The sequence below is a fragment of the Cydia amplana genome, chromosome 18 (assembly GCF_948474715.1).
Source record: "Cydia amplana chromosome 18, ilCydAmpl1.1, whole genome shotgun sequence".
NCBI classification, from domain to species: Eukaryota; Metazoa; Arthropoda; class Insecta; order Lepidoptera; family Tortricidae; genus Cydia; species Cydia amplana.
In genome coordinates this window covers 8229431-8242913 of record NC_086086.1, presented here as the reverse complement: position 1 = coordinate 8242913, position 13483 = coordinate 8229431, and the positions used below count along the sequence as shown (strand labels likewise).

The window sequence follows — 13483 nt, the reverse complement described above, 5'->3', positions numbered from 1 at the left end:
TTAAGAGTAAAACGTCAGCACAGCAGAGTGGTTTCCTCTCAGCAACAGTACTCTGTCCACAGACGTCGCTATAGCATGTAGCCAAGCCAGGTACAAAGCAGGTGGTATGACGTTCCTTCTCCTAGGCATGGGTAGTGTTACACAGACGAGGCGAGCTCCACAGGATTGTGTTGAGATATTTCGAAAGAGACAATAGTTGATGTAAAACTGACCTTAATACTATTGACACATGGTCCAATTTAAGAGTAAAACGTCAGCACAGCAGAGTGTTTTCCTCTCAGCAAAGTACTCTGTCCACAGACGTCGCTATAGCATGTAGCCAAGCCAGGTACAAAGCAGGTGGTATGACGTTCCTTCTCCTAGTCATGGGTAGTGTTACACAAACGAGGCGAGCACCACAGGATTGTGTTGAGATATTTAGAAAGAGACAATAGTTGATGTAAAACTGACCTTAACACTATTGACACACGGTTCAATTTAAGAGTAAAACGTCAGCACAGCGGAGTGGTTTCCTCTCAGCAACAGTACTCTGTCCACGGATGTCGCTATAGCATGTAGCCAAGCCAGGTACAAAGCAGGTGGTATGACGTTCCTTCTCCTAGGCATGGGTAGTGTTACACAGACGAGGCGAGCACCACAGGATTGTGTTGAGATATTTCGAAAGAGACAATAGTTGATGTAAAACTGACCTTAATATTGACACATGGTCCAATTTAAGAGTAAAACGTCAGCACAGCAGAGTGGTTTCCTCTCAGCAACAGGACTCTGTCCACAGACGTCGCTATAGCATGTAGCCAAGCCAGGTACAAAGCAGGTGGTATGACGTTCCTTCTCCTAGGCATGGGTAGTGTTACACAGACGAGGCGAGCTCCACAGGATTGTGTTGAGATGAGCTCTCGTAGACGTAGATGGCGATGGGTTCGCTCGCGAGCCGCCAGTAGGTCCGCGTCGGTAATGCCCACTGTAAAATAAACTTATTATAGTTTTACTACACGAATTACTACCAAAGTGTTATTAATCGTCTAAGAAAAATCGTGTCCCTGAGTTTGACAACCGAACTATAGATGGCGCTATACGTCGCGCAACTCAGTTGACATGCGAAACGTCATCTTATAGCCACTTCAGCTGTCAAATTGGAGGCAAGTATTTATCTTAGACTTTACGCCTTTTCTACTCTTGAGAACTCTTTACTTACTTCTTAATTCAAAATGTTGTTGAAGCAACTTGGACTGTAATGACAATACAATGTATATACAGTCAGCTGTAGAGTTAACTAACCAACCTAATTCGTTGTCAGGGGGGTCAATGTCTGCAGCTCTCTTATTTAAGTGCAGTCTTTCGACTTCCTTCATAATATCAGGAACCATCATCAGCGCGTAGTAGCAAAGTAGACCTTATCTCTTAAAACTTAAGGATTATTTTATACTCACGAGCATCATTAGAGTCGTCCGTAGTACGGAACGGTGCGATGAGTCGTTCGAAATACGTCAAAGTGGAGTCTTTGGGTTTTTTGGTAATGTCAGAGACCATCTTCAGGGCGGAGTAGTCTATGCGAAACTTCGATAAGAGGGACGCCATGCTGCAAGCATAGTAATTAGTATAGTATATCTTAGGTTAGGTTATTGCAGCAAAATTATTAAATAGGTACAGGGTGTAAAATTACGAGAAGTAAAACATAAAAATATGTAGTAGTATTAGTAGGTACTAGTTTACGAGTTACTGAAGTAAATTATAATTTCAAGCTTTTTACCAGCTTCTGAGCATGTTTTGTAGTCTGTTAACGGTCATTATAAACCAGCTTGATTAAATTAATAACCTTATGTGTTTTTTTGCTATGTTACCTTACTACATAGTAAGGTGTAGTAAGGTAACATAGCAAAAACACAATTAATTAATTTGGAAATCAAAAATCGAGTACATTTCAGCTTTGGTAACAAATGTTCACGTTTTTGGAGATGTTTCATTGTCGTCACGATTGAAAGCAAAAAATACAGACTTACAAATTAAGAGCTAAATTATTTTCAAACTCTTGGCGAGTACTTTCTCTTCGTAACTTTACATACTGAAAAAACGAGGCCAAGATCAGTGATACGTACTTCCTCTCCTCTAGTTCCATTTCGGTGTTTTTATTGGCGAGCGTGAATACACGCAGCGGGCACGACGACCAGGCGCGCCGCGTCGACAAGATGTACGGCAGAAGGAGGGTTAAACCTGCGGACACAATAGGGATTATTACTACAATGTTTTGCCGCCAGAGTGCACCACTAGCGCCTTTAGTAAACCATAGAGTAACTTATACATACTGTACCTTAAACTGTTTGTTGACAAGTTTTCACAGACAATCAAATATGACATTGATACATCAAGGCGGTTTGTTTACAAAGGGTCTACCGGGAAACGCGAAATCGAAACTCGGCTAACTGCCTCTTTATCGCTCGTATATGTAAGAGTGATAGAGAGGATAGATAACAAAATTTCATGTCCCGTCTGCGGTCGGTCGATTGTGACTTATTGTGTGAGTGGCGCCCCCTACGCAGAGTTTCGCATAATATTCCCGATGCTGATTAGCATACTAAACTATAATTTACAGTACCTATATATGGTGCTAATTTACCGAGTGCGACAACTAGCACTATACGTGCGTATGTGGAAAATTTAAAGGGACATATGTACAGTAAAACGTTGTACAATACACGTGCGAAGAGGTAATTTACAACTCGTGTCGATTTAAACCACTCCCTTCGATCATGTTTTAATTTATCGCCACTCGAATTTCCTATTTTTCGCACTTGTATCGTAATGTACTATTTATAAATTCACCAGCTTCTTGCCTGTCCTCTAAAGTCTGCGTAGAAGCCGATAATCTAATGTCAATCTACGGTTACATATCAGAATACCGAAAATCGATTTACCTAATATTGAATCTAATGATCAATTAACCTAAGCTCATAACACCTCCGCACCTACGGTGTACGCGCCGCTCCGGCTACACCGCCACCGTACAGCCGTGTGTATAGTACAAGCCTACCTCCGTCGTCGTACAGCCACCACACGTCGACGGAGCCGGCCTGGCGCCGCGTGAAGTGCTCCACCGAGGTGAAGGACGACGCGCGCCGCGCCGCCGCGCCCGCGCCGCGCCGGCTACACCGCCACCGTACAGCCGTGTGTATAGTATAAGCCTACCTCCGTCGTCGTACAGCCACCACACGTCGACGGAGCCGGCCTGGCGCCGCGTGAAGTGCTCCACCGAGGTGAAGGACGACGCGCGCCGCGCCGCCGCGCCCGCGCCGCGCCGGCTACACCGCCACCGTACAGCCGTGTGTATAGTATAAGCCTACCTCCGTCGTCGTACAGCCACCACACGTCGACGGAGCCGGCCTGGCGCCGCGTGAAGTGCTCCACCGAGGTGAAGGACGACGCGCGCCGCGCCGCCGCGCCCGCGCCGCGCCGGCTACACCGCCACCGTACAGCCGTGTGTATAGTATAAGCCTACCTCCGTCGTCGTAGAGCCACCACACGTCGACGGAGCCGGCCTGGCGCCGCGTGAAGTGCTCCACCGAGGTGAAGGACGACGCGCGCCGCGCCGCCGCGCCGCCGCCGAGCGCGCGCCGCACCGCTCCGGCTACACCGCCACCACCCCCACCACCGCCGCCGGGCCTAAACCATTCAACGATAGATAAATATAACTACATTTTTGTTTGTTCTAGTCATAATCTTCAGTCACAACCTTTTGGCAGTACCAATTACACGCACTGTAGCACATAAAAACTCACCAGCAGTGCGGGCTCTAATGCTGTTCAACTCGCTTCTGTCATGAGCACCAGAATGTGATATGTTTGCAAGTCGATGGATGGTTGTGTGTCAGATGTGTCTGCGGTACTGTGAGATGATGGATGAAAGTTGATTGTGATCTGATTTTCCTAAATGGTGTAAATACATTACGTATTCTGTAATCTGATGTGTACAGTGATTTGGTTTCGACTGTAATGCTGTATATTATGTTTTCAAATAAATAAATAAATAAATAACATATATGGAGTGAAAGGTAAAAATATTAAACTGAATTGAATTTAATACAAATACATACAGGCTGTTTGTACATCGTGTACATCGTTTGCCAAATTAAAACGGCAGAGCAGATAGGTTGAGTGATTTGTTATCTTCTCGTGCCTAGAACAAAAAATTGGCTATTGTTTTTTTTTTACTACTGCGCAAGTAACAATTTGAAATTTACGAAAAACTGGCACAGAGCTGGAAAAAAACGTGCACAGGTTTTTTCTAAGCATGAGAAGATAGCAAATGACTCAACCTATCTGCCGTTTTAATTTGGCAAACGATGTACCAAACACCCTGTATACCGCGTAAAGAACGGCTGAAATCGGATCGTTTCATATTTTTTCTACTCCCGTACTTTAATTTGTCATTTAAAGGGTCGTGCACACACCTTTAAAACCCTACCTTATAGTTGTCAAGACAAGTCTTTAGTCTATTCCCCAAAAAAGAATTTGTGCGGTATCTTTTTGGCGATTTTACGATACTTCGTGTAATGACCACTTAAAAAATATTGAATGAAATACAGTGTTGCCAACCTTATTTTAAATGTCATCTCTGACAAATAAGTGAACCATAGACATGTTTTTTTTTAATTTCATTAATTCATTCATTCTTTTCCCGCCCGTACCCTACATTTTTGCTACTTCTTGAATTGAAAAGATTTGTTAAATTTTCAATTTTATTTCAAAGTAAGTGCTTGGTCGTAGAAAAAGTATTGTATGCAACGTTGTTTAACTGAGTCAAAAAATACTCGTGGCGTCTTTATTAACAATTTTCGGCTTCGCCCCAAATTGTTACTCACGCCACTCGCCTTTTTTTACCTCTCTTAAACAACGGTTGCATAAAATACTATAAGTAGCAGCAACACCCGTGTGTTAAGACCATCCAATTCGGTCCACGAAGCGAAACAACCAAAAGCCTGGCCGTGGAACACGGATCAAGATGCTCTAGGGAATTTAAGTACAAGCTTTTAACCTTTTCCACGCCGTGTCAAACACAAAAGCTGTCACTCAGACGCCACGTCATTGAAGTGTCAAAACTGAATGTGAACTTTATGTATTATGCACGTAGGTCGATGTTGCTCTGTGGTCTGTGACCGATTAATTGGCGTCCAAAAGGTTAAAAACCGGCCAAGTGCGAGTCGGACTCGCGCACGGAGGGTTCCGCACCATCAACAAAAAATAGAGCAAAACAAGCAAAAAAACGGTCACCCATCCAAGTACTGACCCCGCCCGACGTTGCTTAACTTCGGTCAAAAATCACGTTTGTTGTATGGGAGCCCAACTTAAATCTTTATTTTATTCTGTTTTTAGTATTTGTTGTTATAGCGGCAACAGAAATACATCATCTGTGAAAATTTCAACTGTCTAGCTATCACGGTTCGTGAGATACAGCCTGGTGACAGACGGACGGACGGATGGACGGACGGACAATGAAGTCTTAGTAATAGGGTCCCGTTTTTACCCTTTGGGTACGGAACCCTAAAAATGGATGTAATGTAATATACCTCTCCTTCTGTCCGTTGGTAGCGGGTTTGTTGGCGGCGGCATTAGGGTCGGCTGACACGGCGGCTCGCCGCAGCTGTGGGGAACCGAGCGACACGTCGGACATGCTACTACCTGTCACATAGTAAGAGATTTGTCACTGATCACTACATAGTATAAAACAAAGTCGCTTCCCGCTGTCTCTCTGTCCCTATGTATGCTTTTTTTTTACTAGCCTATATTGTGTCCCACTGCTGCGCTGGTGGCCTAGCGGTAAGAGCGTGCGACTTGCAATCCGGAGGTCGCGGGTTCGAACCCCGGCTCGTACCAATGAGTTTTTGGAACTTATGTACGAAATATCATTTGATATTTACCAGTCGCTTTTCGGTGAAGGAAAACATCGTGAGGAAACCGGACTAATCCCAATACGGGCCTAGTTTACCCTCTGGGTTGGAAGGTCAGATGGCAGTCGCTTTCGTAAAAACTAGTGCCCACGCCAATTACTGGGATTAGTTGCCAAGCGGACCCCAGGCTCCCATGAGCCGTGGCAAAATGCCGGGACAACGCGAGGAAGATGATGATTGTGTCCCACTGCTGGGCAAAGGCCTCCCCTGTCTTTCGCCACTCATGCTTAGATCTTTGAAACTTCGCAACGGATTTTGATGCCGTTTTTTTTAAATAGATGTAGTAGTAGATCAAGAGGAAGGTTTATGTATAATTTGTTAACCCGTGCGAAGACGCGGGTCGCTAGTATCTAATAAAACTGAACACGTAGGGGGAACACGGAACATTGCCTAGCCAGCGGACGACAAAATTTAATTTTGTTCCCTGTACGGATATGATGGTCGTTCTTGTCTACGTGACAGCGTGATAAAATGGTGTCCGTCACTTTCTTCCCCACGGTGTTAAACAGTGACAGTTATTTTATCACGTGGATAAAGATGGATAAAGCTATCCATAATAGGCTGGCTGCTTATAGTTACAATTGTATTTTTAAAACAGAATGTTTATATTCCGATAACCAGCCCTTAATCCAGATGTGGTCGTAAAAATAGGTTAATTTCTCAGTAGCGTACAGTTACGATCAGATATCGGAACCGCCAGTACCCAAAAATATCTAAACATGCACTTTAACGTCTTGTTAATAGAGGTTATTATTATTTGATATTAGATATTTGTGAACACCTTGGCTTGGCCGCTCCTATATATTTATTCGATGGAGACTGTGACTGTATTGGATCATCTTCTTATTTTTATTAAATAAATCATATATACTTGGTCAACCAGATTTTGACAGTAGAAAAAGGCGGCAAATTTGAAAATTGTAGGCGCGAAGGGATATCGTCCCATAGAAAATTTGAATTTCGCGCCTTTTTTTACTGACAAGATTTGTTTGATCAGCTATAGCATATACAGTTGAAAGCAAATGAATTCATACAGACAGCCACTTTATTTAACTTGACTAAACATATATTTTCTTGTATACGAGTAGTCGAATAACAGTATCGGACAGTTAGTAATGTTGACAGATTCTATCTTACCTCTCGAGTGCGTGTTCAAACTCTCAGTAGACTTGGATTCCTTACAGTTGTCTCCCATCGATCCTGTAGAACGTGTTAGCATTGTACATAGAACATTGTGTTATATACACATGAATGGGGCATGAGAGTTTAGACACTATGAGTCACTATGATGTTGATGTTTGCGAAAAAGGATTGCGTTTGAGTGTTCTGGAACAACTGGAAATAATTAAGTAGGGGATGATTCTTAACGAATAATTGGATGTTGCGTCATCGCCGTTATTACGAATTTTTCCATCTCACTCACACTTGCACAGTACCCGGAGTAGTCAAGGTATAAATATGGCCGACCATTCTAGACAGGTCATTCCGTTACCGACCGGGCGTCAGACCGTCAACATCTCCTGAGGATGCATCGTAGAGGCGAAACACGTGTCGAGTATTGTTCTTTTGGTGGTGGTTTGATATATTTATTTTTGCGGCGAGGGTGACATTAATTGCATGTAAAAAATACGCAAGTAAGTATAACGGGTTAGCACTGATTGACTAGCACGTTATATTTTCGCCGTTTAGCAAAGTAATATATTGGGTTTAACTTTTTTCACACTATGAGTAAACAAAAAAGACAGAAACGAAAGTCTGTGTCGGACCCACACAATTTTAATTTTTTTTTTTATACCACATAGGTGGCAAACAAGCATACGGGCCGCCTGATGGTAAGCAGTCACCGTAGCCTATGGACGCCTGCAACTCCAGAGGTTGCAACATGCGCGTTGCCGACCTTTTTTTAAAAACCTGTACACTCCTTTTTTGACATATTTTATGGATTATGAGATTGATGAAACAAGCGAACCGTGTAAGTACTTACGCGTCAGTGTAGTTAGGTCCTTAGCGTTCATGTCCTGTAGATAGGCTTGTAGGTCGTCATCGAGTGCCTCGCTCGTGTACTGCCCGCCCTCAACACGCAGGATAGCTATCGCCATGTGCACGTCCAATGCTTTGCTGTTGCGGAGAATACATGAAGTTAACTAGGCTGGTATTCCGTACACATGAAATTGACAAAGACTGGTCTTGAACTAACATCATTGCCTTACTATGCTTCGATTTAACTAACGAGTCAAGTAAACAAGACGACGAAATATTTAATAATATGAGGCTTAATCGAAAAAACACTGATTTTATAGTTTCACGATTTTTACACATTATTAAATTGTACAACGGGACTTAATCGCTCTGACAGAGTGACATCCCTAGTGCGCAAAACGTTCAAGCTGATAAACAAGACCAAGTGCGGGTAGTTCGAAAAACTCGCGCGGTTAGAAGATGCTGATGTCAACTTAAGCCAGTCTTCTCCGAGACCACGGGGACAACGCCGTCCTCGAAACGTCGGAGGTAATTCTTAAAACTTAGATACGCGATTAAGTCCCGTTGTACAATTTAATAATTCAATTCAATTAATTTATAATATGAGGCTTAATTGAAAAAAGTAGTGTAAATGTGACATTTCCAACCAAAAGGGCACTTATTGTCGGTTGTCGATAAGGCTTCATTTCAAATTATAGCTTTATGTAAATAACGTCTTATTCAAAACCGACAATAAGTACCCTTTTGGTTGAAACCGGCACAATTGAACTCACTGCATAACTTCCACGTAGTCGACTATTTCGGACCGGTCGCAGTCCAGCCAGTTTTCCTTGAAACCCATCATCAGGATGTTTGGCTTCAGTTTACCAAGGCCACTCGTCTGCGAAAAAATCACTTTTAAGTCTAGGAAGACAAAAACAGGGGCTATAATCAGAGATCGGACAGATGGGCGTCATTGCTCGCAGTAATGTGGACAAGACTCCGAAATTGATTAAATAATTAATCATTTAATTATTTTAATGAATTTTTTACTTGAGATTTAATTTTGTTCCCTCGTCAATAAATAGCACTCAAATATATTATTGATATAAAATAATGAGTACCTACAGAAAAATTGGAAAACATACTGATTATTTTCTTTAATAAATTTACATTATAAGAAATCTTTGTATTTTTTATTGATTAGGAATCAAAATTAGACTTCAGGTAAGAAATTAATTAAATGATTAATTATTTAATCAATTTTGGAGTCATGTCCACATTATTGCGAGCAATGTCGCCAATTTGTCCGATCTCTGGTTATAATATAAAGGGGTCGCCCTAATAGAAATTATTATCGTCTTACACTACAAGTACCGGAAAAAATCTTAAAACTGTAATAGTTAAAGTACGGAACCCTCGGTGGGCGAGTCCGACTTGGTCACTTGGTCGGTTTTTTACTGTGGGACGTACCCATAGACTAGGAATCCTCTAGACGGAGTTTAGAGCAATTATTTCATGAAAGCGATGCTGCCAAAAATACTGGGGTGCGGGGGACGAGGTGAGCGAGTCCCGTGCCGTGATTGGTCCGTTCAAAGACACGGACGTCGCACAAAGACACTTTGACTCGAAGATGGAGTAAAACTACCGTATATTTGTGGCAGAGGGGGTAGCGCTGCTATGCTCAGTCTGGAGGATGTCTTGACTGTGGACGTACCACATTACAAATTAGATGTCATGTCATTGTGATTGAAATGTAATTCTATGAAACTAACTATGTAAACAAAAGTCACTAGTAAATTCATATTTTTTGACATTTTCAATATGGCGGTTTGTTTATATAGTTAGCAAGTTCCATAGAATGATACAACTATGGCATAGAGGTATACCTGTATAAGCGCGCTGGCGCCATCTTTGAAGCTGACGTCATCGACCAAACTGTAGAAGGCTTTGATCTTCCGCTTGCTGAACCAATGGTAGGCGCGGTTTGAGAGAGCCTCGCGAGCGCGGTGGCTCACTTGATTCTGTGACAACATATTTATTACTTTTTAGGGTTCCGTACCCAAAGGGTAAAAACGGGACCCTATTACTAAGACTCCGCTGTCCGTCCGTCCGTCCGTCCGTCCGTCCGTCCGTCCGTCCGTCCGTCCGTCTGTCACCAGGCTGTATCTCACGAACCGTGATAGCTAGACAGTTGAAATTTTCACAGATGATGTATTTCTGTTGCCGCTATAACAACAAATACTAAAAACAGAATAAAATAAAGATTTAAGTGGGGCTCCCATACAACAAACGTGATTTTTGACCGAAGTTAAGCAACGTCGGGCGGGGTCAGTACTTGGATGGGTGACCGTTTTTTTGCCTTTTTTTTCCTTGTTTTGCTCTATTTTTTGTTGATGGTGCGGAACCCTCCGTGCGCGAGTCCGACTCGCACTTGGCCGGTTTTTTAAATATTTCTTTAGCCTCCCAAGGTCCTACCCATAGTACCTCTTCAATTCGATGAAATTGAAATCCTAGTATTACTGCAATGTTTTGCCGCCAGAGTGCAGCACTAGTGACTTAAGTATACCATAGAGTAACTTATACATACTATACCTTAAACTGTTTATTGACAAGTTTTCACAGACAATCAAATATGATATTGATACATCAAGGTTTGTTTACAAAGGGCCTACGGGTCGCGAAATCGAAACTCAGCTATCAGCCTCTTTGTCGCTCGAATATGCAAGTGATAGAGAGGTTAGATAATAAAATTTCGACTCTCTCGTTTGCGGTAGACCCTTAGACTGTGTCTTATTGTGGGAGTGGCGCCCCCTACGCAGACTTTCGCGTAATATTCCCTATTGGCAAGGTGCGAAGTCGGTGGAGGGGGAAGTGGCGCTGATCGTCACAAACACAGGTAATCTTATGGAATGTCCGCCATTAGTACTAGCGGCAGCCACTTGAACTAATTTTAGTCCAGAGATTTAACGTAGAAAGTCCGCCAAAATGAGGGCAGCACCAGTCGTGCACCTAGCGAATTGGAACAGAGTCGCTTTTGCTTTGTTTCATTCAATTTTCCAACAACGCAAAATCAACTCTATTTCCTACACTATAGGTTCTAATTTCAGTGGCAAATTTTGGATTTTTCAGTTGTATTAGGAGGATAGGATCGGCTTTAGGTGCGTCCAGATCTGGTGAATACGCTTAGTTCATTTTGCTACCATCGAGCTGTTCGCGAAAGGCGCGCTTACGTGAGATTCCCCAAATATGGACGTATAACACTTCGCACTTTATAAAAATTTCGTTAAAAAACCTGCCAATCAGATAGGAAGACAGTTTATAATGCCACCACTTTATACATATTATAAGAATACTTACTGGTACAATGTGACCGCAAAGCATCAGCGATAGGCCTTTAGTCAGGAGGTACGTGAAGTCGGTCAGGATGGGTCTCTCGCCCGGAAATCCAGTCAGCACCAGTATTTGGGGCCTGCGAGAAAACATATAACATATGTATATAATAAATAAATATTATATAAATAAATAATAATAAATAAATAAATAAATATTAATGGACCATTTTTACCCAATATACCCATTCAACGATCAAATTCTATTTATTTTAATGTCAGCTTGCAAACTTATGACCATTTTAGTTACTTAAAAGACATGATATAACTAGCAAAATATATTCAAAACGCAGTCACCACACGTCGTTTAATTCGGCATGAGCCATTTGTGGTGACCACGAGTCGATTTATTTGCTTGAGTGAGCGAAGCGGGAGCGGAATGTTTCCGTTTCAGTTTGGGCAAAAATGATTTCGTAAGTCCGATCTCTTCTGCAGGGGCCCGTTTCTCAAAAGCTTGTAACTTGTAATACAAGCGGATGTCACTTATTGACAGCTTTTGTTAGAAAGGGACTTCCAATTATATTACAAGTTACAAGCTTTTGAGAAACGGGCCCCTGGTCACATTTCTCAACCGATTTCAGGTTAAATAATTATAATTATGGATTTTACAATTCAGTTTTCAGAATATTTCCTAAATAATACAGAGAGATGGGCTTCGCGAGATTTGAGCTCACAAATACACGGGTCACGGGATGTCTGTGAAATTGGCATATCAAAGTCTAGCAGATCACGTTTTTATTGGAGTTATATTAGCATGTACAATAGTTCTAGAGTTCCTGATACTTTTTAACGATAGTTCTGGCGTTTTTATCGAAAAAAACCGGCCAAGTGCGAGTCGGACTCGCGCACGGAGGGTTCCGCACCATCAACAAAAAATAGAGCAAAACAAGCAAAAAACAAGCAAAAAAACGGTCACCCATCCAAGTACTGACCCCGCCCGACGTTGCTTAACTTCGGTCAAAAATCATGTTTGTTGTATGGGAACCCCACTTAAATCTTTATTTTATTCAGTTTTTAGTATTTGTTGTTATAGCGGCAACAGAAATACATCATCTGTGAAAATTTCAACTGTCTAGCTATCACGGTTCGTGAGATACAGCCTGGTGACAGACGGACGGACGGACGGACGGACGGACGGACGGACGGACGGACGGACGTACGGACAGCGGAGTCTTAGTAATAGGGTCCCGTTTTTACCCTTTGGGTACGGAACCCTAAAAAGGGGGTGAAGAAAGATCATAAAGGCAATATTGAAGCTATACCTGTAGTTCTTAACGTGTTCAGTGACGCGGTTGAGCTGGTGCGCGCCTGACAATGCCGCCTTGTACGTCTGCGCTTGCGTCGTTGAGCCCCAGTTCACATCTACATAACAATACAAACATTAGTCGCTAAGGGAATATGATGTCTATAACTACAGAAATAAGTTACAAAATTCAACGATGCACTTTTCAAAATATCAGTACTTGACTCGGTTTTAGTTTGGTTGAGCCAATAAAATTATATTGGCCTGATTAATCTGCGCTTTCCCTGGTTCAATACTATAACTGCAATAGTAATGTCAAATCCTACAACATGGCTAATAAGATTCAAATTAGACCAGGATTCAAACTTGAGAGACTACAGCCTCGTGAAACTGATTAACCGTTTTATATTAAGTTTTTTCATTTCTTTACCAACTGCCTGAGATAAGTGGTAAACATCAAACATCAACATTTATTCAGCAAATAGGCCACAAGGGCACTTTTACACGTCAACATGGAATTTACATACAACAAAAAAAACAAAAAACATCAACAATTACAAAATACAACTAAGCCGTAAATATCAAATCAAACTAAAGTATTAGAATTACAAAAAATGCTATAACAATAGTATTAAAAAAAAACACAAAGATACAAAAACTATAATCTAAAATTATTTAGAGATGTAAATGTCTCTAAGTGTCATCATAACTAAAACATTACAATATATAGTAGTTAATCAAATTATCCTTAGAGATGTATACGGTTGTATGTAGAGATGTATGTAGGGCGTTTTATATGTAAAAGCGGCGCGCCCCGTTCACGCCCCGCCCGGAAAACGCGCCTGTGTGACGGAACCTTAAGAGCCAACAGGAGCTAAGATTTAAATATTTTAGGTAAATATACCCGTCTCGATAACGGAAGCGGCTCCTAAAACTAGTGCGATAAGG

At 42.0% G+C, this 13483-nt stretch overlaps 1 protein-coding gene across 1 annotated transcript in view; it reads right to left on the bottom strand.

Moving 5' to 3' along the window:
• Window positions 1–410: 410 nt before the first annotated feature.
• The window catches only part of LOC134656470 (bumetanide-sensitive sodium-(potassium)-chloride cotransporter-like), a 45188-nt gene continuing 32115 nt past the window's right edge, over window positions 411–13483 (bottom strand). Inside the window, exons 14-24 of the mRNA XM_063512008.1 lie at window positions 12555–12654; window positions 11261–11372; window positions 9790–9924; window positions 8695–8801; window positions 7926–8059; window positions 7079–7141; window positions 5561–5672; window positions 3494–3657; window positions 2097–2211; window positions 1431–1579; window positions 411–961 (exon numbers count right to left, since the gene is read on the bottom strand). Of these exons, the coding sequence (XP_063368078.1) occupies window positions 714–961; window positions 1431–1579; window positions 2097–2211; window positions 3494–3657; window positions 5561–5672; window positions 7079–7141; window positions 7926–8059; window positions 8695–8801; window positions 9790–9924; window positions 11261–11372; window positions 12555–12654 (1439 nt within the window). The 3' untranslated portion in view covers window positions 411–713. The remainder of the gene's footprint in view (window positions 962–1430; window positions 1580–2096; window positions 2212–3493; window positions 3658–5560; window positions 5673–7078; window positions 7142–7925; window positions 8060–8694; window positions 8802–9789; window positions 9925–11260; window positions 11373–12554; window positions 12655–13483) is intronic.